At 37.6% G+C, this 24,756-nt stretch overlaps 1 protein-coding gene across 17 annotated transcripts in view; it reads left to right on the forward strand.

The window, feature by feature from the left end:
* The window catches only part of ADD1 (adducin 1), a 66,700-nt gene that overhangs the window by 20,247 nt on the left and 21,697 nt on the right, over nucleotides 1–24,756 (forward strand). For all 17 annotated transcript variants that reach the window (XM_072863190.1, XM_072863188.1, XM_072863192.1 and 14 more), the window contains exons 2-9: nucleotides 11,987–12,199; nucleotides 13,485–13,647; nucleotides 14,784–14,935; nucleotides 18,143–18,223; nucleotides 19,982–20,131; nucleotides 21,226–21,369; nucleotides 21,494–21,592; nucleotides 21,979–22,155. In XM_072863190.1, coding sequence (XP_072719291.1) covers nucleotides 12,005–12,199; nucleotides 13,485–13,647; nucleotides 14,784–14,935; nucleotides 18,143–18,223; nucleotides 19,982–20,131; nucleotides 21,226–21,369; nucleotides 21,494–21,592; nucleotides 21,979–22,155 — 1,161 coding nt within the window. In that variant the 5' untranslated portion in view covers nucleotides 11,987–12,004. The remainder of the gene's footprint in view (nucleotides 1–11,986; nucleotides 12,200–13,484; nucleotides 13,648–14,783; nucleotides 14,936–18,142; nucleotides 18,224–19,981; nucleotides 20,132–21,225; nucleotides 21,370–21,493; nucleotides 21,593–21,978; nucleotides 22,156–24,756) is intronic.

Below are 24,756 nucleotides of genomic sequence, written 5' to 3' on the forward strand. Positions count from 1 at the left end.
AATTTAAATCTTAAACGCAAGTTTTTTGTTTTGCTGTGATAGAATTGGGTATGTGGGTGGGGTCTTTTTGCTTCTTTGTTTGTTTTTTCCCAGACACTGATCTGGTATAACCTTTTTGAAAACCCTAACAACCATTTTAATAAAGGTAGATTTGCATGTCCTATTTTAGAATGTCCACTTGCCTTTATTTAAAAAAAGAAGGGTAGCACTGGATAGGTAGTACCATCAGAAAATACTACTTACAAAACCTTATAGGAAAAGTGAAGCAATGCTACTCTGGTCATATTGCATAGTGGAGGGGCCTTGTTAATTCTGCATATTTTGCTGAACCTTGAGGTCAAAGGAAGAAGAAAGCTTCTCTTTCCTCTTGTCTCTGCATCCTAGAGCATGTATGTGACTTTTCTTTAGACAACTCGTCCAGCATTCAAATGAGCTCTGGAGTCTTCTGCGTTCTGGTAAAGCTGCTTATGAACTCCACAGTGCTCATGCAGAGCTACAGTCTCTCCACTGCTGTGGGGAAGAGCCTGTGCTGTGTGCTTTTCCTCTTGACCTGCTGTGTCAGAAGCATCCCCAAGTTTATGATGGACAGTGGTAAAACCCTGTCCTCGATCGTAGGTCCTGACCTGGTTCTCATTTCAGTCTAAAGCCACTGGTGCAACCACTGTGCATCTCCCTGAACTTGCTATTCTGTGAAGCAGTAGTAGACTCTTCTCAGGTAAGTGCCACCTCTATGTAAGCAGATGGCTTTCCTTCCGGGGGACTGTGAGGAGTACTGCTAAGGCATTTGGGGACTTTCATGACTTAAGCGTGGTGTTTCCTAGGAAAATCTGATTTCAAATGTGTGTATGTGAAAATGATGGAAATTTTATTACCTGATTTATTTACATCGGCAAATTTAGATATCTTTGCTTCCGTCAGTTTTGGCTCTTTCTTTGAGAAAATGATGTGTGCATATGTGTTTTCCACAAACCTGGTGTTGGAATTAAAAGTCTAGCAGCTTTTACAACTTCAGTTTAAGGCCAGTGATCATTTTTGGGTCAGACATGTTGATCAGTTTGTCTCAAGCTTTCTAAATACTTGTTGGATAAAGCTGAGGCCCTGCCCTTGGAAAGCTGGTGATCTGATTTGACCTGTGTTCAAAAATCTGAGGGCACTGGCTTATTGGCGTGTTTGGCATGAGGCTTGGGAAGTGCATGTGGGTTCACAGAAACCTAAAAATAAGCAGTATTTGGGTTAAACCTCTTTATTTGTATGGACTCATGACCCTGATGGCAAAAATAAATGTACACTTGTTTTCTGGTACTGCCACCACCATCCATGAATATTACTAGTGGAAAAATTTTTGAATTTTACATTGTCTTGGCCTCAGATACTTCCTGCACAATTAGAGGATGAAAATGAAAATTAGTGACTTGAGTCATTCTTATGTAGTACTAAGTGATGTGTGTAGCTAAGGCTCTGTGACATCAGTGATGAAATTAAATGTAGCAATAAAGTAGGCTGGAAAAAATACTTGCCACCAATGTTTTCTGTTCAACAAATTTTGTAGTTTTGTCAATAAGGCATAGAGAGACCACCTCTCTAGTGCAACCCTTTTTATTCTACAGGCTGTTAACTTTTAAAAACATTAACCTAAGCAATTCAGTTTCAGTGGGCTAAACTGCTGAATGCGTCGAAAAAGCCAGTGAGACAAGCTAAGGTATTTGGGAACTTCTGTGGTTTCTGTCACTGAAATTTCTCAGGTAAGGTATGCCTGAATGATTCAGATAGGAGATTTGCATTTCATGCTGCAGAAGATAATTTAAAAGTAGTAAGAGAGATCCTACCTGGTCTGAGGGAAAATTTGTCCTAATTGCAAGTCTGATCAGTTTGGCCTGAGCACAGGAGAAGGATTAAGGAGGATTTTTGGTACTGTCTCTTGAATACTTGTGCCTTCTGTGTGACAGTCAGTCTCCAGCTGTCACCAACCTACCCGCAGAGGAAGGTGCTATTTAAAAAAAAAAAAAAGCGCTAGAATACTACAAGTGCTTTGGAAGCTGCAAATAACATGAGCATATTGTGTGTGGGGGAACTTACTTTTCCAAAAGCCTAAGCAGGAAGGACAGGTTCATAGATTTCAGAAGCAGACGGGATTGTTCTTCATGCAGACAGATAGTAGAAGGTATTCTGGAAGTTGGATTAAAACTTGTGTTTTATAAAAATTTTCAAAGCGAAGTTATTGACTCAGTATTGTGTGTATATGGTTAGGAAACTTCCATCTCTATTCAAGGGCAAATGTGTCTGATATTCACCGTGAAGTGTTAAATCTCTCCATACTTTTGTAAGCAGGACTGAAAGGCCCTGTCACCTCTATGACCAGTTAACCTTTCTGGTTAACCGAATAGGTCAAGCCTACTAATCCTTACAAGTTAGTCTTGTACTCTCTGGACCATTTTTGTAGCCCTTCCTTCAACTCTGATATTTCATGTCTTTTTTTGAAGTGTGTACATAAGAACCAGAAATAATATTCTAGTAGCCTTTTTTTTTTCAAAGTTAGGGAAGATATTTTGCTACTTGATATTCTTTGTTTTATTTTACGCTTACAGTAGACCACCTAGCCACAGCATAAGCTTTGCAATTCCTACATAGTGATCTATGACAGCTCCTGAATTCAGTTCTGATCTTGCCTTTTCGGCACTGAGTAATTCTGGCTTAATTTTTGTCTCCAGTTGTACTCCTTTGCGTTAGCTGTGTTAAATTGAGTTTTGTGATATTACACTATTAATTATGTAATTCTCTGTGGTTTTTACTTGAGAAGCTTCTTTGAATTGGAATTCAGGTTTCTGAAATAAAATTGCAGACAAATCAACTTCTGTGGTATTTGGCAGTGTAATTACGAAGACTAATTTTGGGGGCTCTTTAAGTCCAAGTTCAGCATGCAGCAAACTCAGTTTCAGTCTCAGTGTTGGAGCAACTTCATAAAATAAATTTATCTGAAAATCATTATACTGCTCTGAACCATAACACTGAAGCTCATGTTTTTCACCGAACTGTAAGGAGTTATTTTCGGGGCTAATAGCCACCAAAGTAGTGAAAAGAAAAAGTGTCTCCACTGCCATTACCACCTGTGACCATTGGAGCTCCTCTGGTAAGAGGCAGTGGAAAAATGTATGATAGTTTGCAGAATTCATACTTTCACACTGTGCCTGGAGAAATGCAAAAGTCACTGGTGAAATTCCTGTTTTCTCATTTACACGCAAATTTTCTGATACATTTGCGAAGCTCTTAGGGTTTCAGAAGAAAAGCTTAAGGTGTCTGTGGTTTAAGATACTTATGTAGAGAGTTTCTGTTATATGAACAGTGTGACATCTTATATTATGATTTCTGCTGTCACTGTCCTTAATCTTTCATGAATTTATGCACTGAACATTGCCAGAAATGCTGTATGAAAATTGAAAGGAACAAGTAGATTAAGTTACTGAGTCAAAGAAGTGAAAGTGAGGTAATTTTCATGTTGGTAAGTTGGTTTGAAACTGTTAGTCTTAGCAAATTCTTGGAGGCTAGAAGTGGTCGTTCTGTTGTTTGTGTAAACTGCTTAGCAGGAAAATCGGAGAAGGAAATTATCTAAAGAGGCAAAGGGAAGTTAAAAGGATAGGACTGGGAAGGAACCAGGGACCTGGTCAATAGGATAGATTAGTTAACAGTTTCAAGAGTCCTTTTTAACCTTATTCCTAGTCCCACGTTTAGATTGGGATTTCTTCCCATTTTTAGTTAGCTTGGAATGAGCTGTTTGTTGGAAATTTGATCTTTCTAACATAAATTAATAGATCATGTTAGAGAGGGTTTAACATAAAAGTGGTACCAACGGTGAGTGTACCTTCCCGTGTGGCCAGTGCCAGTCACTGAGGGGAGGAATAACCCAGTGTGCTGCCCTGTTCCTCCTTGTGCGTCATTCCCGGCTTCATGCGGAGTCTGATCTCTGGGATACAGTGCTTTTCCAGGTCAGGGAGGGGAGGTGAATGATTACTTTTTCTAAAAGTTTGATACTCTTGGTCTTTTAAATCCTTTAATAAAAGGAGGGAAGTTACCTTTCTGTATCTTGGCTTCTAGTGTAGTTTTAATGCTGGCTTCTCCTCTCTTCTGTTTGCAAGGACTGAATTATGTATTCTGAGCCAAATATATTGAAACTTCCGCAGAATTTAGACAGCTGTATTTGGACAATATTCCAGCTGAGTCTGCACAGCTAAATTCTGGCTTAAATTTTAGGTGGACTTATGCTACACAGAATCATAGGAACAGCCCAGGCTGGAAGGGATCTCGAAAGATCATCTAGGCCAACGTGTTGGGGGAAAGGGAGCCTAGATGAGATTATCTAACGTGCTGCCCAGTCACGTCTTGGAAACCTCCAGTTGATGGGGACTCCACCACGTCCCTAGGGAGGTTGTTCCAGTGATTGATTGTTCTCAGTGTAAAAAATTTCTTTCTTATATCAAGATGAAGCCTCTCATGGTGCAACTTGTACCTGTTGCCCTTTGTCCTCTCCACGTGGCTCCTTGTGAAGAGAGAGCCTCCATCCTTTTTGTAACCACTCTTTAAGTACTGGAAAACTGTTATGAGGTCCCCCTGAGCCTTCTCTTCTTCAGGGACAAAGGACCTAACTCCTTCAGCCTTTCCTCATAGAGCAGGTTCTACAGCCTTTGATCATCTTCATGGCCCTTCTTTGACCCTCTCCAGTCTGTCTGTGTCTTTTCTTGAATTGTGGAGACCAGAATTGGACACAGTATTCCAGGTGTGGCCTGACAAGCGCTTGGTAGAGTGGGATGATCGCATCTCTGTCTCTTCTGGTAACGTCCCTGTGGATGCAGCCCAGGATCCTATTTGCCTTCGTTGCTGCAGCAGCGCACTGCTGACTCCTGTTCAGCTTGTTGTCCACCAGGACCCCAGGTCCCTTTCGGCAAGGCTGCTCCCCAGCCACACAGTTCCCAGCCTGCACTGGGTTCTTTGGCTATGTTGTCCCCAGTGCAGGACCTTGCACTTGTATCTGTTAAGCTCCATACTGTTCTTGCTAGCTCACTCTTCCAACCTGCCCAGGTGTCTCTGTAAGATGGCTTTCTGACACGTCCGCCTCACCACCAAGTTTGGTGTCGTTAGCAAACTTGGTGATGGTGCTCTCGATCCCATTTATGGTGATGTTGAACAGTGTGAGGCCCAGTGTTGATCCCTGGGGGTTCCCACTTGTGACAGGTTGCCAGCCTGAGTAAAAACCATTGATCACCACTCTCTTAGTGCAGCCTGGGAGCCACTTTCCTGCCCATCTTGCAAACCACCCATCCAGTCTGTATCTTGCCAGTTTGTCCAGGAGAAGGCTGTAGGGAAACAGTGTCCAATGCTTTGTTGAAGTCCAGGTAACCAATATCCGCTGCTCTCCCCATGTTGACAAAAAATGCTGTTTTGTTGTAGAAGATGATCCGGTTAGTCTGGCATGATTTGCCTTTGGTAGATCCATGCTGGCTTTTCCTAAATCACCTCCTTCATTTGGCTTCGGTAAAGCTAGACAATAATTACATTGTTTTACAACCTGATGTAGTTATCGCTGTGCTTTACCTGGGGTTCTTAAATGTTCTCTTAACACAGCAGCCTAGAAAACCTGATTATTAGCAGGTTACCAAAAGTACTTTTTGAAGTTTTGTTTCTTAAGATACGTACTTTCCAAGCTGGTTTTTTTTTTGGGAGGTAGTTTTTTGGGATTTGTTTTTTAGTAAAAGGCCTACACAAACTGCTATTTTGATAGCAGTTACATAGTTCTGTTAGTTCTGTTACATAGATTCTTGCCCTTCATAAGTAGTTGGAATTTTAGGTCTAATTTGAAGGAGGTTTCTAGCTTTATTCTTTGTTCTTAACCATTTGAAGATTTTTTTTAATATAAGTATTGGAAATAATATGATAAGAAATGTTGATGACCTTCAGTAGACAAGTAATACTGTGTCTTAAACTGATATAAATGTTCATTGTTTTGTATGGTTTGAGGCCTCAAGTTTGCCCAAATGAATGTTTGCCAGTTCTGTAATGTAACCTTGTGATCACTCACAGCCCACTGTGCTAGGCTTCTGATTTTGGTGTTTTGGAGGAGGTGAAAATGAGAGAATTGCTGACAAAGTAGATGCGTTTCAAGGAAGTTTTTGTGACTTGGTCTGATTTTTTTTTTTTCCTTGTTCTCTAACATGGTTTGTTTCTTGAACTACCGTCTTAGATACTAAGGCATGATATTACAGATATAAAATGCAGTACTTTTGGTCAGATAAACTTTTTGTTTGATTTCTCTAAATTTTGAGAGTCCAGTATTTAACTCGCAGCATCTCTGTTAATAAGCAAGACGATGGTGCCTGCGTTCAGTACAAGATAAATAACTGTTCTTGTTCATGAAATAGTCTCTTCCTGTTTGAAAACAAAGAGCAGAGGAAGTTTTGAAGATGCATGAGCTAGGAACATTTGCTAAAAAAGAATATAATTGTTCATGATGTTAAGTACGTTCTCTAGTAAGTAGTACAGTCATGATTTATTTTCTTTGTTCTTAGACTTCCTAAGATAGTGCCAGCTTTTTGTTTTAAAAGTTCAGTAGGAAACATTTGAAATGGCAAGAACAAATCCAGTGTCATTGGTGCCAAAATGTTCTCACTGAAAATGATGGAAATTGTAGTGGAAATCATAAAAAATTTCCATATTACAAAGTTATATTAATTTTTTAAGGAGCAAGTTTGGCAAATGTAATTCTAAAGTAAAGGCAAGTTGGAAAAAATACAGAAAGTACCAGAATATTGAGTGAAGTGGTAACAGTGCAAATGTATAAACTTTTTTTTTTCAGATACCAAGTGATAATGAAACCTTATTTTATGAGATGGATGTTCTGCTTCCTCACCATCTCCCCGCCAAGTCAGTTCTCACGTGAACTCAGTCTGTTTGCAAGGGCTCAGTTACCCCTTGGGTTTCTTGCTGCCCAGAGTGCCCTACCACCCCAGTGTTGCCTGGCCCTTTCCTTCCTCCTCTCACCTCATGATGTCCCTGTGCAGTAATTTCAGCTCTATAGCTTTCCACAGTCCCCCTGACTCCCTCTCCAGGGCCATAAAACTACTCTGTCTTTTCTCTGTTCTTTCCCCATCCTTTTCTGTTTGCATCCAAAATAGAGCTCCCTTCCCTCCCTCTGCCAGTGCACAGCCTGACTTGTCACTTACATGAGCCTTTTAGGTAACTTTTACTCCTCAAAGACTGCTGATTGCACAACAGTAAAGAAAACAAGTTATTTTATTTTCATTTGTTTTGCTACCCTCTTGTCCCTTCCCCAGTAACTTCTTGTCAAATCTGTTTTCACCTCTGTTAGACCGAGTGGCATAGTTCTGGTGTGAGAGGAGAGAACTTGTTGAAAGAACTGTCAGAAAAAATAGGATACAAAGCAAATTACTATATCATTGTCAAAATAGCTCTCAGAAGCTATACGTTCTGGAAATGGGTACCCTCCATCTTTGTTGCTAGTGACTGGGATTGTATCGACAGTTGAGAAGTGTGTTGATCATTTACTTCGCAAATTTGACACAAGGTCCCATACAGATGTTTTGCTCACGTGTTATTTTGTACAGAGAAATGGTAAGCTACATGGAAGAGGGCAGGTTTTTGGTTTTGGTTTTTTTTCTTCTCTGAAATGACTTGATTTTGTAAGGTTTTGACCAGATAAATCTCCTAAACTTAAAAAATAAAAAACACTGTAGGTTTTTTTTTTCCACATGTGCTGTCTTAGAGTTGGCAGTGTATTTTAAATTTTTTGGAAGTCTTTTAGGTTCCCTTGTCGTCTTGTCACAACATTCTTCCCGCTTCTCAGCGTGTATTTTTATTCTGAATTGGCCTCAGCAGACTTAAAGCTGCACTGGTGTGAAGAGGTGTGCTCAGGCCTGTGGTGGCAGCAAGTCGTTGGATTAGGTCAAATCCCATCGACTGCAGCCTTAGTAAAAGCAATTTCCTCTGGGTGTGGAGGAGCAAAAAATAACCCAGTACAAGTTATTACAAAACAAAACTAACCCTTAAGTGATTGCAAAAATTCATTTCCTCCAAAAATGTAGTTAGCTGGTCCCTGATAGTGTACATGTTGTGAGACATTTTGAATCTTCTCAAGGTTCCCATAATATTCATGATGATGATTCAGGTGAGAAACACTGAAATTATAAACTACCAGATCTGTCCCAACTTCCAGGTATTGAAATGAGTTTAATATTAAAGTTTTAAATATGTTTATTAACTACAATGAGATTCCAGCGCAAATCCGATGTTGTTGTTTTAAATTATTTTATATAATTTTTTAGATTTAAGGTTTGGGTTTTTTTATGTGCCCTTAAGTTATTGTAAATTCTTATTCGGTATTATTCACTGTCTTACCTGTTTAAATTTATTTAACTATATGTGCATCATTTAACTCTCCAGATTGAGTACTGAGGAACGTAAGCTGTTTTAAAAATTGAGATTTTTCTTCTTTCTAGATGTTAATGTGAACAATTTTATGGCATTCCTGTTCTGAAACTTTCTTCTTTTGTTTAAACTAAACTCTGTAACACCACTTCCTCTTAGGTGAATCCTGTGATGAAACTTTCTTGGGTTAGAAGAGGATGGGGAGGAAGGGGATTTTTGAGAGATAAAAGTAACCGAAATATTAATACTAATTTCAGAATGTTTTTTTGTAAACAATGCTCAGTGTCTATAAATGCGCTATAAATTTTATAAAGCTGGTTTCCTGACAAAGAATGAATTTCATGAACAACCTGTTTATAGTACGTGCATACGCATACCCGTGCCCTGTGATAAATACAATATGCTGTTGGCTTGGTGCCTCTCATTTGATGTGGTAGTTTATTGGAATTTCTAGTGTTTATACGTACATACATATTAGAAGAATGGATCTAATTGCTTCAGTTACTATAAGGTGTGATTTGAATTTTAGGATTTTTTTTTTCCCTGCTAGTAATATATGCTGTTCCCTCTGACTGTCTCTTTATATTTGAAAATGGCTGCTTCCAAGAGAAGGGCTTTTTATGCACTTACGTTTTCCAGACACGGCTTCTTCAGTTAAGGGTGTGGCTTTTTCTGACACAGTTGTGTTAGAACAGGCTCTCGCATGAAAACACTTATCATGGCAAAAAGTCCTTTCACATTACAGCTTATCTTACTTGGGGGCTATAGTACACTACATCGGAAAGGAACTGTCTGTACTGGAGAGTTGTGGGTGTGAAGATAGTCTTAATTTTTTTTTTTTTGCAGCCTGTTGTGATTTTCGGTGTGACTTTCCAGTATATAGAACCATTGGCCATTCCCCAGTGTGTGTTCTGAACTACTTGAGTGGTTCGGTTTGTCTTTATGGGCTTGCCCTCGTGCTGTTTCTAAACTCTCTGCTTGTGATAAGCAGAGCATGGTGAAATTCAGACTTAGATTGGGCCAAGTGAGCTATTATTGTAAGAGAATAAGCCATATGTTTGGATTTGCAAACTCATTTTTCAACAAAAACCTGGATGTAGAGGCATCAGGATAGCTAATAGAGCTCAGAAGAGGGATGGTGGAAAGTGGTAGTAGTGGGCCTTCAAAAGCATTTTTGGGGTATGAAATGGCAGATGGTGCAGGCTGGAGGTTGTGATGAGGAAGAGAACTTAGAAGGGTGTGTGTTAGGGATCTGCAGCTGGCAAAGGAGAGGTGGCTCCTTTGGTGTAACTTCACTTGTTTAAAACTTTCTAGGTCTACCTTAAAAGGTTTTCTATGTGGATAAAAGCATTGTTTCTTCTCACTATACCCTGTATTTCTTCCTGGGTGGAGGAAAGCTACTAATTAAAAGACGTTATAATAGTAACGATATGTGTATGTGCTTACTTTAAAGAAAAGAAAAAAAAAAAAAGAAAAAAATCTGATCATGACTTTTAAAGCCTAAGCTGACTGGTTTTATATTAAATACTTTAGACTGTGGAGAGGTGTCTGTGTGTGTTTATTTAGCAACTCAGTGGGTGGAAATCACTGAGCATCTAAAACTCAAGTGTCTTAAGTGCTAACACAGATTTTGATAGTAGTATCCTCTTCTGCAGAGTCAAGAAAAAGACTTTTCTTTTGCTCATTGTATTCAGCTGTCTTAGTTCAGTGATTTGTTCATTCTGAAATAAGAAACCAGTTGAGTTTTGAAACTTGTTTTCTAATGTAAGAATTAAAGAGGATGAGATCTGCTAATTCTGAAGTCTTGAAATAGATAATTTTTCTTCACTGCAATGATTTTAATGTAGTCTGCATTTCAAATCATTTATGTAAACTTGCCTTTTCTGTGTGGATCCACATCTGAGGTGGTTTTAGCTAATAAATATGCAAGTAAATTCCTAATCAAATTAAAAATCCATAAGCAAGTACAGTTTAAGATGAGTCACTAAGAAAAATCTAAAAATAGCAAAAGAGTCGTATATCAAAATTTAATAGTTATAACGTGTAGAAGATTAAGCATTACTTAAATGAAGATACATACAATCTTTCCTACTACATAGCAAAAAGAATTGCAATGACTTGATAATATCAGCAGATTTTAGTGGTACTAATCCTTGCAAAACTGAAGATGCATAATGAAATTGACTGTAGAGATTGGGGTTCTCCTTACTGTGTGAACCCTGAATCTAAATTGGTATTATTGAAATTAGTCTGTTTCGCCTTACTGGGACAGGGAGCTAGATTCTGCTACTTTATTCTCTTATCTATTCTTCCACCTCCAGGAAGAGACCTACTAGCTTTTCTCGGCTCATTTTCTTAGTAAAGTTGCGTGATAGCAAGAGATTTCAACCTTGCATATTTTGTGTATAATGTAAATAATAGCAGTTTGCTGAACTAGCAAGCCATTCAGAGTTAAATATTCTTATTACAGTTCAGTGAAGTACAGTTTGTTAGTGACATTTTGTTTAATCATGTACGATATGCAAAGAAAATAAATCTTTTCAGAAAAAGCTTAATTTTAATTTGATATGTCACATGATCAGGAATCAGAGGTTTGAGTCTCAAGGTGTTGCAAGGGTGGCTTTATTGAACTGGTGGTTTGTCAATGGAAGGCTTCAAAAAATCTTCTGAAAAGGATTTTGGAATTGAAGGTTATAAATTGTGCCTGGAAAACTGGGATAATGTTACACAAAGGGATTCTTGTGAGTGAAAGAAGGATGTGTGTATGAGCAATACCTGAGTTTTCAGATATTTTTCAGCTGAGTTTTCAGCCTTTCTATTGCTGATTGCAGCATGTAAAACTGAAATGAACCATGGCCAGTGGGTGAGGGTTGTGTTTGTGTGTGTGCTTTCCAGATTCCAAAAAACACATGCTAATGTAGTGATGTGCATGTTGTTGAATGAACCTAAAATAAATATATTTGTGAAAAGCACACCTCGGGTTGTAGAGTCAGTATTTCTGAGTTTGTCTCCAGAAATGTGTTTGCAATTTGAGCATGTTTTGGTGGGGTTGATTCTTCCTATTAATGAACATGTGTAATATCCTATTTTCTGTAATGATTTAAATGCAATATTCTTTTCATTATGTCTGTTTTAACTTTTTAAGTAAATAAAAAACCCAGAACAAATGAGTTTAAACCTCATGCGTCTTGAACTTCTCTGTCTGTGAGAAGGTTTGAAGGACTTCCATGCTTCTGAAAGTCAAGCTGTGTAGACAGCTTAAAGAACTGGAGGTAGTTTAAATGGGAACTCTTGCATTAGTTTTGTGTAACATGTATGTATGTAGCATATTTGACTTTGCATATATGTTAGCCTACTTTTCTAATCTTGTATTTTAAAATCTTTTTTTCTCCTCTAAAATATTGCTATCCAATTGCATAAACATTGTTTCTGTGTTTGGGAAGCCATGCTAATTTTAGATGAATTTGAACTGTTACTCTGAAACAAGAAACACGTACAAAGTTCTTATTTCCGTGCTTGATTTATTTATTCCTCTTCTCTGCCTCCTCCTTTGTAGGTTCCTTAAAACTGTGCTATGAATGGTGATTCTGGTGTGGGGGTGGTGACTTCACCACCTCCAACAACAGCCCCTCATAAAGAGAGGTATTTTGATCGAGTTGATGAAAATAATCCAGATTATTTGAGAGAAAGGAATATGGCACCTGACCTTCGCCAGGATTTTAACATGATGGAACAGAAGAAGAGAGTCTCCATGATTCTTCAAAGCCCAGTAAGAAAATAAAATGTTCCATCCTTAAAGTGATAAATTTATTATCTCTGTTTTTACCATCCATATGGAACTGGAGAATTTTGTGGTATCTTAGATCCATTTGATCTTTTTTTCCCCTAGTTTTTCTAGGATACTTTCTTCTAAAGTATCCTAATTGTAGCCTAATTTTTCCTCACATTATCCGGTTGAATTTTTGTCTACTCATGAAGCAGCTCCTCAGTCTTGCTTTCAGAATTCTCTGTGTAATCGTCAACATTTTTTCGTATTGTCCATGTAGTCCTGGTCAGCCATTTTTTCACTTGTTTCATATATTTAGTATTCATTTAAACATTTAGATTAAGTAACTCTTCTAAGAGTAGCTTATACAAGGCAGGTCTGTTCTGTGCTCAGTTTTTCATGCATGATTCTGACATATGAAATATTTTTATATATCTCTTTCTGAAAGGGTGCACAATAATGATTGAAAATGAATGATTGAAATTTAATATTAAAGATGTTTCCCTCAAAGTAACACAAAATTTCTCTCATAACATTTGTTCCTTTTGTAATAACTGATGGGTGACTTCAGTTACAAAACATTTCATGACACGACTTCATTAAGAATAGGGATGTAGTGGTATATTTACAGTTTTTCCATGTGAAATAAACCCATTTTATTTAGATTCACTTAATGGCTGCAATACTTCTCTTTCAGTACAAATTCCAGTGTTCTTGTCAAAAGCAGCAGCTACCAGCAATAGTAAAAAATTGTGGTTTTTTTCCTTTCAAAGTTAAAACAAACAAACAAACAAAAAAAAAAAACAAAAAGAAAAAAACAACCAGGAAAAAAGCAAATGACCCCTTGTATAAACATATTTTAAAAATTCAATGCCTGTTCCTTCCTGTGTTCCTGGATGCCTTCTTGGCTCTCAGTTCCCTGTGAGCCACACTGATAATTTTCCTTCTCTCTTCTGGTTCTACTACTTTTCCTTTCATGTTTTGTGGTCAAATTGTTTGTACATCCTGCTCTTTTTTCCAGACATCCATATTAGTACGTTCAATGAGTTTTGGTGTTACTTGAAGAGAGAATGCTGGAATTTCCATTCACAAAAAAAAAAGTGACTCTTATCATTGGAGCTCCAGAGAGCAACATTTTCAAGTAACATTATGCACCCAGTAATTCTGCCCTGAGGTGTTTTTCAGAAGAGGTATAGGTTGTTTCCATTTAAGTGCTAAAAAGAAGCTGTGTCTGAAAGGTTGAAGTTCATTTGAACATGCTTTACAATATGCAATGTCCTGTTGCTAGGCTTTTTGTGAAGAGCTGGAATCTATGATTCAGGAACAATTTAAGAAGGGGAAGAACCCGACAGGTTTATTGGCTTTACAGCAGATTGCAGATTTCATGACGACGAATGTACCAAATGTCTACCCTGCAGCACCACAAGGCGGAATGGCTGCGCTGAACATGAGTGAGTGCAGCTTAATTTATAATAGTTGAATTCTTTTTTTTGAAAGGCTTAAAATGAAGACAGTGTGAATGAAATGAAGTGTTGTGAAGTTCAAATGCTGTCCTGTTCTGCTCACAGGAACATTGCAAACGTAAAATGAATTGATTAGTTTCTAATGCCACAGTGATACGCAGTGTGATTCATGTATATGATTTGTATCAAAAGCATTTCAAGTATGCTATCTTAATTGAAAAGTAAGCCTGATAAGTTGGCACTAGTAAAAACTTTAAAGATTTAAATATTGCTCATGTTTACCACATGGATTGTCTGCAGGAGAATGAAATGCTCATTAGTAGTCCAGTAACAGTGAAGGTCTTCAGAAACTAATTATTTTTGCCATTGAAATACTGTTTGCAGCTTTCTTCTGTGAAGTGATACTATAGACTAGAAACATCAGCAGGCAAAACAAAGAAGGAAAACAAAAACCAAAATGTACAAATGCATGTACACACAGTTTTTGCGTTAAGATAATATAAATACTTGCCTGTGCTCCAAAATAAATCTGTAGTTTAGACTGTAGCGTGACCTGGTTCTGCTTTATCACAGTTACTTTTAACCACATTTCTAATTGTGCTGTAACTAGAACTACAGTATTTGTAATTATTTACCATAATCCTCCTCTCTCTAGCTTGTACTTTATGTTTCCTAATTACATGAACTTGTGTGCATCTTTTTAGATGTATATTTCCCCTTTTCAGGAATACCAAATCCTATATCTCAAAAAGTGGAATATTTAACAGAAAAATAACATTTTTCTGTTAACAATGAAGTTGTGTTTTACAGACAAACATCAGTTTGAGAGAGGAAAAAAAATATTTTGCTAAGGAACTCATTGCCACCTTAGCACTAATGAATATTAAGGAAGGAAACGAATGCTGAGTCTACCGAGGATAAATGACCTTATCCGAGACTGTCATTATATTTGTGTAATATAAATTACGACATTATAGTAATTAAAACTTGCTATCCGTTTCTTAGGTTAATATGTTGATATAAACTAGTAAGAACAACCACTATAATAGCGGTGCACGTTGATAGGTTTTAACTGATGTTGAACGCAACCTCCCTTGTGCTTTTTTACCCCTTCTCCTTTTCAGGTCTTGGCATGGTGACACCGGTGAATGATCTGAGAGGATCAGACTCCATTGCTTATGAAAAAGGGGAGAAGTTGTTACGGTGTAAATTGGCAGCTTTCTACAGATTAGCAGATCTCTTTGGCTGGTCTCAGCTTATTTACAATCATATAACAGTGAGTATTGAATCAACAGATAACTGAACCAGTTGTTTTAGCATACAAGAGAATTGCTTCCCTCCCCCATCTCTCCTTTTCTCTGTGTGGAAGAGGAGCAAAGTGGTATTGAAAGCAATATAATAGTGAAGAGATTTGTCATTGCATCTGAAGAATAAGAACTGGAACAGCTTGGATGTCAGCTACCATAGCCTGAATAGAGTCTTAGCAGAGAGTATGTGAAAGTTCTTATGATGAAATTAAGATTCCTGAAAGACTCAGTCTTTTAGTATCTTAAATGCTTTGAATTATTGTATGTGTTACTCTACAAGGTCATGTCTTAGTTTTCTTGCTAAGTACTAAAATATCTTCTTATTAGTCATTCAGTTGAATTTTATAAAGGTACCAACCTTTTTGAAAAAGAAGCCATTTGAAAAGAAGTATTTCCGAACATGAGTGAACTACTTAACTTAATGCAGTGTGCCAACAATTTTCCTTGTGACTGAGTAATTGCTGGCATCCATAAAAACAATGACAAGGAGGTCAAATCAAGGAGGTTTTATATGCCAGAGGAATGATCACCATGAGTCTCATGAGTAAAGTCACAGCTGTGGTGTGTAACCCAGTCAATTGTTTTCCTAACAGAGCTGAATTGTTTTTTTTTCTAAATAGTAGAGGTTGTCCTTTATGTATTTTCAGTTCTTCTAGTTGCAGTCTGAATGAGATATGGTAATTTTGTTATTACTGCTTTTTGGGATTTCAAGGTATATTATTTGTGAACTGATTAAGCTGATGAATGATACGGGTAGGCATAGGATCAAGGCAATGTTGGTTAGATCGTTTGGTTCCTTTAGTAAAGGAATGTATCCAACATAATGGTTCTTGTAAACAACTCTGCTGCCCCCTGATTTTTTCATATGTGACAGGAGAGTTGATTTTGTAAAAGGGACATTAATGCAGTAAAAAGATTACTAGGCAAGCAGGTTTGGAGATGGCTTTCTAGTAGTAAAGTTCAGCCCTGGGAATGTTTACACGTTGAGGTAAAAGGGTAAATGTAATGAAGAGCAGCATGCCTAGGGAAGTGGTTAAGGCAAGGGCATGTGATTGGGGTGGAATGCCTCAGGTTTGCTTTCTTTTGGTGGGGGGGAAGCACAGGAAGATTAGATAACCGTGATGCCGGTTGAGGTGGAAGACAGTCAAAACCTTGGAGTATGAGATTCTGAAAGTATTTTAGACAGTTTTGAAAGGCAAAGTGGTACTGGAAAGCTCTTGGTTAATGGTTTGTCACCGGCAATCACAGGTCGTAGTTCACCTGTCTTCTACAAACTCCTCCAGTGAATAGCATTCTAAAAGGTGACTAATAGATATAATTTACCTTCAGAAGCTGATATAGAACAAGGTTGTTGTATTTACAAAATAGTCTTGTCTTTGTTCCGTATACCTGTACATTAAGTAGTAGTGTGGTAGTAAGGCACTCCTTTAGAATATGGTGAATGCCTACCACTTCGTGCAGAGCTGGAGTTTGACTCCAGGTTTTCAGGTTTCTGTGAGTGGATGCTATAATTACTAGATGATTGCATTGAAGTTACAAGCTGCCAGTGCACTTCTTAAGTAAGAGAAAAGATACTACAGCCTTCTGTGAGGGGCGTAAGTCTGTGTGTTAGAGGAGAAAGGAATTGTGAGGATGAGAAGAGTGTATGCCAGTCTGGGCATATCAGGGAATTTGCTTTTCTGGATCCTTATCAATCACTGACAGCTGCTGTGTGTGGAATTGTTCAGACTGGTGTAGTCCTGATGCAGAAGCAGAATTACAGTGCATCAGGAGCTTTCATGTCAAGAACAATAACGCAGAGTAAACTTGAGTGCCTCCAGGGTTAGGCAGAATTTGAGATTACAGGTTTACAGAAGGTACACATCATTCAGCAAGTCTTGGCTTGCTTTGAGGGCACAAGCTGTTTATTGGATCTAATCCTAAAGTAAGGTGGTTAGTGAGTCTTGCTGCTTGTTTATCTTACGTTTGAGCTTTCTTATTAGCTTTTGGGGCATTTTGAATAATACCGATTCTTTGTCTTGCGTAAATAAGTAAAAGATATTCTATATCTTTTATACTTCTATAATGGAGAACTATTTTGGTGATTGGTAAGGACAGGTTAACTTGAACTAACTGGTGCAGTTTAAGGCTCTTATGCTATAGCATGTTACCAGCTGGTTGCAAAGGAAGCTGGATTTGTACTGGAAGCTTTTGGATGACTGATCAACTACTTACTTTAGAAACTTTTTTCCCCTGCAGTAGAACTGTATCAAAGTATATATGTATTTAATGTTTCAAGTAGTAGAAGACATGAGGGAGCATAAAGTAGCTGCATCTCGGGGAAATGGAAAACTCATAAATAAATTTTTTAAAACATTAAAAAAAAAAACCCAAAAAACCAAACTACAAACACAAAAGATGGGTAGACTAATAGCAAAAGAGGGAGTTGTCTCGTGTTCAGTAAAACATCTGAAGCCTTTTAATTCTCCATTGGGAGACACCTAAGTTACATAGCTGTCCTGTACTTTTCATTGTACGGACTTTAAACAGATGCATCCCAAGATGTGAATGGTTTGAAGTCAGAATTATTTTTGTATTATAACAAAACTCCTGATTGTGTGAATTAGACAAAAGAGCAGAAATGTAATTGAAGGTCAGGATACTTGGCAGAAAACCTACAAGTGTCTCTGAGCCTCACAGACGTCTCGCATGGCACGAGTATCAGTGATAAAACCCTTCTCAGCATCAAGATGTTTTAGATCTGTGGGCCAAATTCTTGCGTTTTCTCACACACTTCTATTTCATACCTTCTGTTTTACTAGGGTAGAAACACAATTGGAGTATAAACTCATTCTTCTTAAAAAATAAACCAGTAACTTCCCCTCCCCCCCCCTTCTCTCAGTATCATTCCTTTTATCCACAGTAGTCTCGTTGTCATTACCACAGGATCTACTACCTTCCACCAATCTGAAGGACTCTGGCATGTATCTACCATCTGGTTTTGTTCAACATGAGTTAATTAACTGTGCTGTATGTTGATTATCTGTTGTAGCATACGTGACAGTCATATTGCATATGTTATACGCATACTTGCCCATTCCATGCTCAGGAAGTGAAAGTAACTTTCATGGTTTTGGGCCTTCTTGTATGCTTTAATAAAATATTATTAATAACTTTTACTCTTGTTTTATCGTTAGGCCAGAGTAAATTCTGAGCAGGAGCACTTCCTCATTGTACCTTTTGGACTCCTCTATAGTGAAGTTACTGCATCTAGTCTGGTAAGCAATTACTGTTTTTCACAGCTGTGAAATACAAATAGCTGAATCTGTATATCTGTCACTGTTTAAATTCTGTCCTAGAGACTATTTCACTCTGCGTTACATGTTTAGAACAGTTTTATTGAACATGGTTGTTTTGGTACAGCTGAGGTATCTTTGAGAGAGATTTCTTTGCACATGTTCGCTACCAGGTGTCCTCCAGTTGATCTAGCTGCAAAGAGGAGCCAGGTCATTTAGATAACTAATCACATCATGCCCTTGAAAGCTGTTGGCTGTTGGGTCAGGCTTGTTGAGGGAAACAGTATGTGTTTCAGACATAAGTGATGCAAACCAATTACAATTTCAAGACATTGTGTCAGATGCCTGATTTAGTTGCCATCGTTTAATGATGTAAATAGCTGAGGGTGTAGATAAATTATCTTTTTGAGATCTAATGGTTGCAGTTGAAGACAGAACTCCCTTAACTGTTAGCTAGTGGGAAGCATTTTGTGAGCCTTTGTCTTCAGTCTAGTCTACGCCGTTGCTGAAGGCAACTTGAGTTAATGTGGTTGACTCTCTTGCGTTGAAACAAAATAGAAACTTTCACACTATTCTTTCCACCTGGCTACTGTAAGGTAAGTAACCTCTAGCAGAGAGGTGAGGTAAGTCTGTACAGAGTAGTAACATTTCAAACTTGTGTCGCTCTTGACACCTTAAGGTTGTCCCAATACTCCCCCTCAGTTATCTGTAAAGTTGGCTTTTTGGTACGGAACTCCACCTTAACCATCTGTAAAATTTTAATTGAAATAGCTATAGGAAAAGGAATGGAGAAAAGTGAGACCTGCCCTTTCTTGTTACTACAAGATTTTTAGAAGAGGGTAAGGGCCATGCTGTGGGGGTATTTTGTGTTTTGGTGGTTTGTGTGTTGTTTTTTTTTTTTTAAGGTGTTCTGCTTTTATCTCTGTCAGGAATGTTAAGTACCTTGAGAATGAAGGTTGCATGAAGGTAGCGAAATGCACACACACACATATGCAGGAGAGAGCATGTTCACACAGAAAATAGCTAGCAGCAGGATTTAATAAGAAGACAGACTACAGTGATAAGGCACATAGCTTAGCCAGATGAGCCTGCTTACCAGCAGCCTGCTTACAAGACTGGCCCTTTATTGCCCCTTTCTCTCCATTTCTCCCATCCTTGTTCTTCCCTTATCGACTTTGAAACTCTGTTTTCTCCGATCTTGTTCTCTCCCAAATAAACAACCCCTGCATAATTACTTTTTCCGTTTTATTACAGTTTTGCTATGTCCATATCCAAATTTGGTATTTATAGTATTATTACCTGGGCAATCTCAGCCTTACATCGTATCAGTGGTATAGTTACCTAGGTGCTGGCCTTTCAAGAACTGACTCCCCAAAATGTCCCAATACTCCTCTTCAGGTAACTGTAAAGTTTGCAAGTTTCTTGTATAACTCCACTGTAACTGTGAAATACAGCCAGTTGTCACAGCGCTGTCTGTAACTTTTGTCAGCTTCTTGCACCGTTACCTGTTACATGCAGTGATTTCTCGTGTCATATCCAGTAGTTCCTGATGTCCTCTTCAGTTAGCTTAATCTCAAGTCAGGCCCCTGGTCACCTACTTACAGCCTTATAGTGCACATTTTGACACTTGTTAAAATACTGAAAGAAATATGATTTTAGAGCTTCAGTGGTAGATGCTGAATTAAATTAGATTTTTGGCAGTCTTGATTGATTTATGAAACTAATTCTTTTCGTTCCCAGGTTAAAATCAATATTCAGGGAGATGTAGTTGATCGTGGAAGCACTAACTTGGGAGTAAACCAAGCTGGTTTTACTTTGCACTCTGCAATTTACGCAGCTCGACCTGATGTTAAATGCATTGTTCATATTCACACGCCAGCAGGGGCAGCGGTAAGCACACTTTTTAGTTTGTCATCTGTCCTGTTCTCCCCACCCCACCTAACTGCAAAAACATGTGGGTCCCCCATAGTCATAGATTTGCTTCCTTTTTGAAGGGCACAAAGCCTTTAAGTCTGCCTTCAAATATGTGGTTCTGTTTCAGTCAATCAGATGCTCCTTATTTGGTTGTTACATGAGTGGTCTGACAGTACATTGAGCTTTATAATTGGAAAATACATATTTCATATTTATGTGTCCTTTACCACAAAAGACCATACCCTTTGACAGTGAATCATAAGAGCTTTAGCGTATTTTGTTGGTTTTGTAAAGCACAACTTGTGAAGGTTTTCTTGAATATTTGAAACTTTTGCAATTCCTCTCATTAGAGCAACTGGTTACAAGTCAGTTTTACCTCTTTGGAATTTTTTGAGAGAGTCCTCTGGTGACTCTATTTCAAAGTTCATGTTCTGATTTTTTTTTTTAACTGATTAACAGCAGTGATACAACCATTTTAAGGATAAATGATCAGATTCCTAAAATTGTGAATTATAGAGTAGTCTTTGAAAATATTCCTTAACTTTACCCACAGTGCTGCAGAATTACCTTTATCAAAGTTTGTCACTAAATATCTTCTTTTTGGAAGGAAAAAAAACCAACCCCCCCCCCCCCCCAAAAAAAAAAAACAAAAAACCAAAAAACAAAAAACAAACAAAAAACCCCCAACAACCCAAAAAACAACAAAACCAAAACCAAAAAGAACCAAACCAAAAAATAAATATCACTGAGTGGAGTGAAAGGAATGAAGGATGCAGTTGGTTTTTGGGGTTTGGTTTTTTTTTTCTGAGTCTTTTCATATTGGTGTTGATGTCATATAAAAGGAGCCATACTGAGTCAGACCCAAGATCAATGTGGCTTTTGTATCCAATCCAAAAGTTGCAAAAAATAGAGGCTTTAGGGATGGAGTATAAGACCGCTATGTATGTGCCTGTACACAGACACATACATATGATATATAGAAATATTTTTTAATTATAATTTTTATCATTATGATATTTTCATTTTTTTCTGTTGTAAGAAATTAAGTTAGTTGTTTTAATACTTCTCAGGTTTCTGCAATGAAGTGTGGTCTCTTGCCAATTTCACCTGAAGCACTTTCTCTAGGGGAAGTAGCTTATCATGACTACCATGGTATTTTAGTGGATGATGAAGAAAAGGTGGTTATTCAGAAAAATTTGGGGCCTAAAAGCAAGGTCAGTATTTACATCTGGATTTAAAGAAAAGTATGTATCTGTGGGTGGGGGAGGTATGTTCTTTAATCAAGAGCAAGGAACACTTGCCTTACTACTGTTACCTTTCTTTGCAATGTTTCTCTAGGTCCTTATTCTCAGAAACCATGGCTTAGTATCAGTTGGAGAGACTGTTGAGGAGGCTTTCTACTATATTCATAATCTAGTGCTTGCCTGTGAGATTCAAGTAAGAATTTTAGTATGTTATGTAATAATACAGTCTGCTATATTAACCTTCAAACAGATTAATAGTTGCACACTTTACTGGTTAAACTCTTGATCTAAACTAACATGGTAATCTGTGAAATTATTATATTATGTGAGGACATCCAAAACACTGGTTCAACAAGCAATATTCAAATACTGTATTGGAATCATCGATTTGATATATACTGCCTATTAAAACAGAGATCAAAGCCTTAAGAGCCTTCAAAGCCTTAAGACAACTTTTATACAAGTATATTAATTTATTTAGCTTTTAGATGTCTTCTGTTTTGCTGATGTCAATTTTTTTTGGTTTTGGGGTTTCCCCCCTGCCCCAAGAAACTAAAAGATGACTTTATTGTTTTGAAGGTACGTACCCTGGCCAGTGCAGGTGGACCTGACAATTTAGTGCTTTTAGATCCTGGAAAGTATAAAGCCAAGTCTCGTACCCCTGAGTCTCCAGCAGGTGAGGGTACTGTATCCCATCCAAAATGGCAGATTGGTGAACAGGAATTTGAAGCTCTTATGCGAATGCTCGATAATCTGGTAAGGCAGGCATTTTTGTCTAATTATTTCATATGATAATGTATAAAATATTTTAAAAGGTGCAATAAGGGACATTAGTAAAGAATGGGCTGCATGTTGTTGGGATAGTTTATGCAGCCTGCAGCCTCTTCTTTCCCAAAGATTAAGGGTGCTCAGAGGAGCAGACAGCATGAAAAGTATCACAGAATTCTTCAGGTGTCCTTTGTGCAGATAGCAGATGTACTTCTAGATGTACTTCTGTATTCATAATCTGGTAGTTATTGGTGAGATCAGAGGGGATCCTTGTGTGATTTGGCACTTCTAAATGAGAGTACTGTGGTGCTTGCTACTCCTTACTCTGTGTCCTCCCTTTTGTTCCCATCCCCTCCCAAAATGTGTAAAACAGTGTAAATGTTTTGTCAGGTGCAGGGTCCAGCATGATTTGGCTTTGTAACACTCTGATAGAACCTAGAAGAGCTCAAAAGACAGACTTCAAATAAATAAATAAAAATATTCAGATAAAATGGTTTCAGTAAAATCCCATCTGTAATGAATGACCAGCTGCCAAAATTTGCTATCCAGCTTTAATGGAAAGGTGATACCCTTCCTTGTCAGAAGGCTCCAACAGGTGACTGTAGGCAGTGTTAATGAACATATAAAAAAAATATGGTCACTGTAATAATTGGACATAGTCATCTTCTGATTTGTGATTTAGTTAATCTTTTTCCTTTGTAGACTTAACTGTGGCCTTCATGGTCATGTGATGCATGTGCCCCTGACAGGATCCACACTGATGATATCTTAAAACACTATCTACCACATCTACTATGTAGTAAATGGCTAGGTTTTTTTCCTCTTAGATCAGTGTCCTATCTGTAGTATGGGAAAAAAAATTCAGGATACTTCATTAGTAATTTAAATATCTAATATTTTCAGATCAGACAAAGTGATGAGCTATAACCTTAAGTCAATAGAAAAATTCTCATTGACTTTAGTGACCAATAATGAGACTGTTAATGTAGTTGGCTATAGACAGCAGACTCCCTGTATCACTGACTGGTACCTTCGGTAGGTTCAGTTGGATTTCAGTTTCTGTAGGGAATATCAGTTTTATGTTTCTTACTGCAAACAGGCAGGAGGATCACAAAGAAAATAGCATTGTACACACTAGGAACACAGGAATAGAAAGGAGCTTTCAGTCATCCGATACAGGCCCTTACTATTACAAATAGCCCCATGTTATATTGGATAGTTAATTAGGTGGTAGATAATTACTCAAGATGCACTTTGATCATTTAAAAGATGGAGCAGCAGCCAAGATAATGTCTCAGCAGTACTTAATGGGTTGAAGTGTCTTTACAACTAGCTTTATCTGTAAATAATTTGAGTGCTTTGGGAGGTAGGCTATTCACACCGTTTTTCTTTGAGCCACATTGAAAATAGTTTGCTAGTGGAAACTTCTTAGAGAAACTGTTAAATGTCCTTTTTGTATGTTAAATGCTGAGCAAAATATGGAAGAAAGCAGGGGAAAACATGACGAGTGTATTAGGGAAGGTAAAAAAGGAAACAAAATACAATTCAGAGGAAATAGGAGAGAAAAACAACATAGGCAGAGAAGATCAGGGAGAGGAGAGAATATGGACATACAAATAGCATTCTTGAAGCCTTCCCTTGTATGTAATATGTTGAATTCTAGATGTAAGAACACAGAAGAGATCTTTTTCTGTCCTACATTTTGTATCGTACACGTGCTTTTTTATGTCTTTGATTTAGAATTGTGAGAAACAGTCAATACATTTGATTGCAGTAAAAAAAAAAATAAATTAGTAGCTGGAATATGGTACAAAGAAAAGTCAGGATTCTGCATTTGGACTTAAATCCAACTCCAGAGATTTAAACTATTACTTGAGAATTCAATGAGAAATACCAGGAAACACCAATATACTCCCCGCTGGGGGAAAAAACCTAGCTTCTGAAGAAGTGTATATGTAGGCAATTACCACAAAGTAGATGTATTTTAAATGCACCCCAAATTCAAACTTAGCTTGCCTTGTTGCAGTTTAGTCGTATACTATTGTCCATAGGAAGAACTGTCAAAAAGAGAGGGCAGGACTGATAATTTAACCAATAGCTATTGCTAAAACGTACACTTTCCTTTATGTAGTTACAACAATCAGCCTTAGTTGTTTTGAATGTAAGAGTCAATCTTTCGTAAAGTATAAATTACAAAACTTTAGTTCAGATATTTCCTGGAAAAAGTACATTCTTAAGAGGTTTACAGTGCATAAATTTATGATTATACCTTCTGCGCCAATGTGATAGAGCACTAAATTAGACTCCCCAATAGCTTGCTATAACACAGTGAATTGATTAAATGCAGGCTGGCAAGTAACTGCCCACTTACTAATGATATAATACCGATTTGAATACGTACTTGCATCCTGAAGGGAACTGAAATTTTCGTGTACGAGTCCCCCATTTTAAAATGCAGACATTGAGAGTAGTTTGAACAGTTATGGGTACTGTGTTGTTTTTAGAAGTGGCTCTGGAATATTTGGCTAGTAAACTTGTCCAGTTGAAAATATATATATTTTTTTTAAATCTGTCAAATGCATAATTACA

The sequence above is a fragment of the Ciconia boyciana genome, chromosome 5 (genome assembly GCF_034638445.1).
Source record: "Ciconia boyciana chromosome 5, ASM3463844v1, whole genome shotgun sequence".
In the NCBI taxonomy this organism is placed as follows: Eukaryota; Metazoa; Chordata; class Aves; order Ciconiiformes; family Ciconiidae; genus Ciconia; species Ciconia boyciana.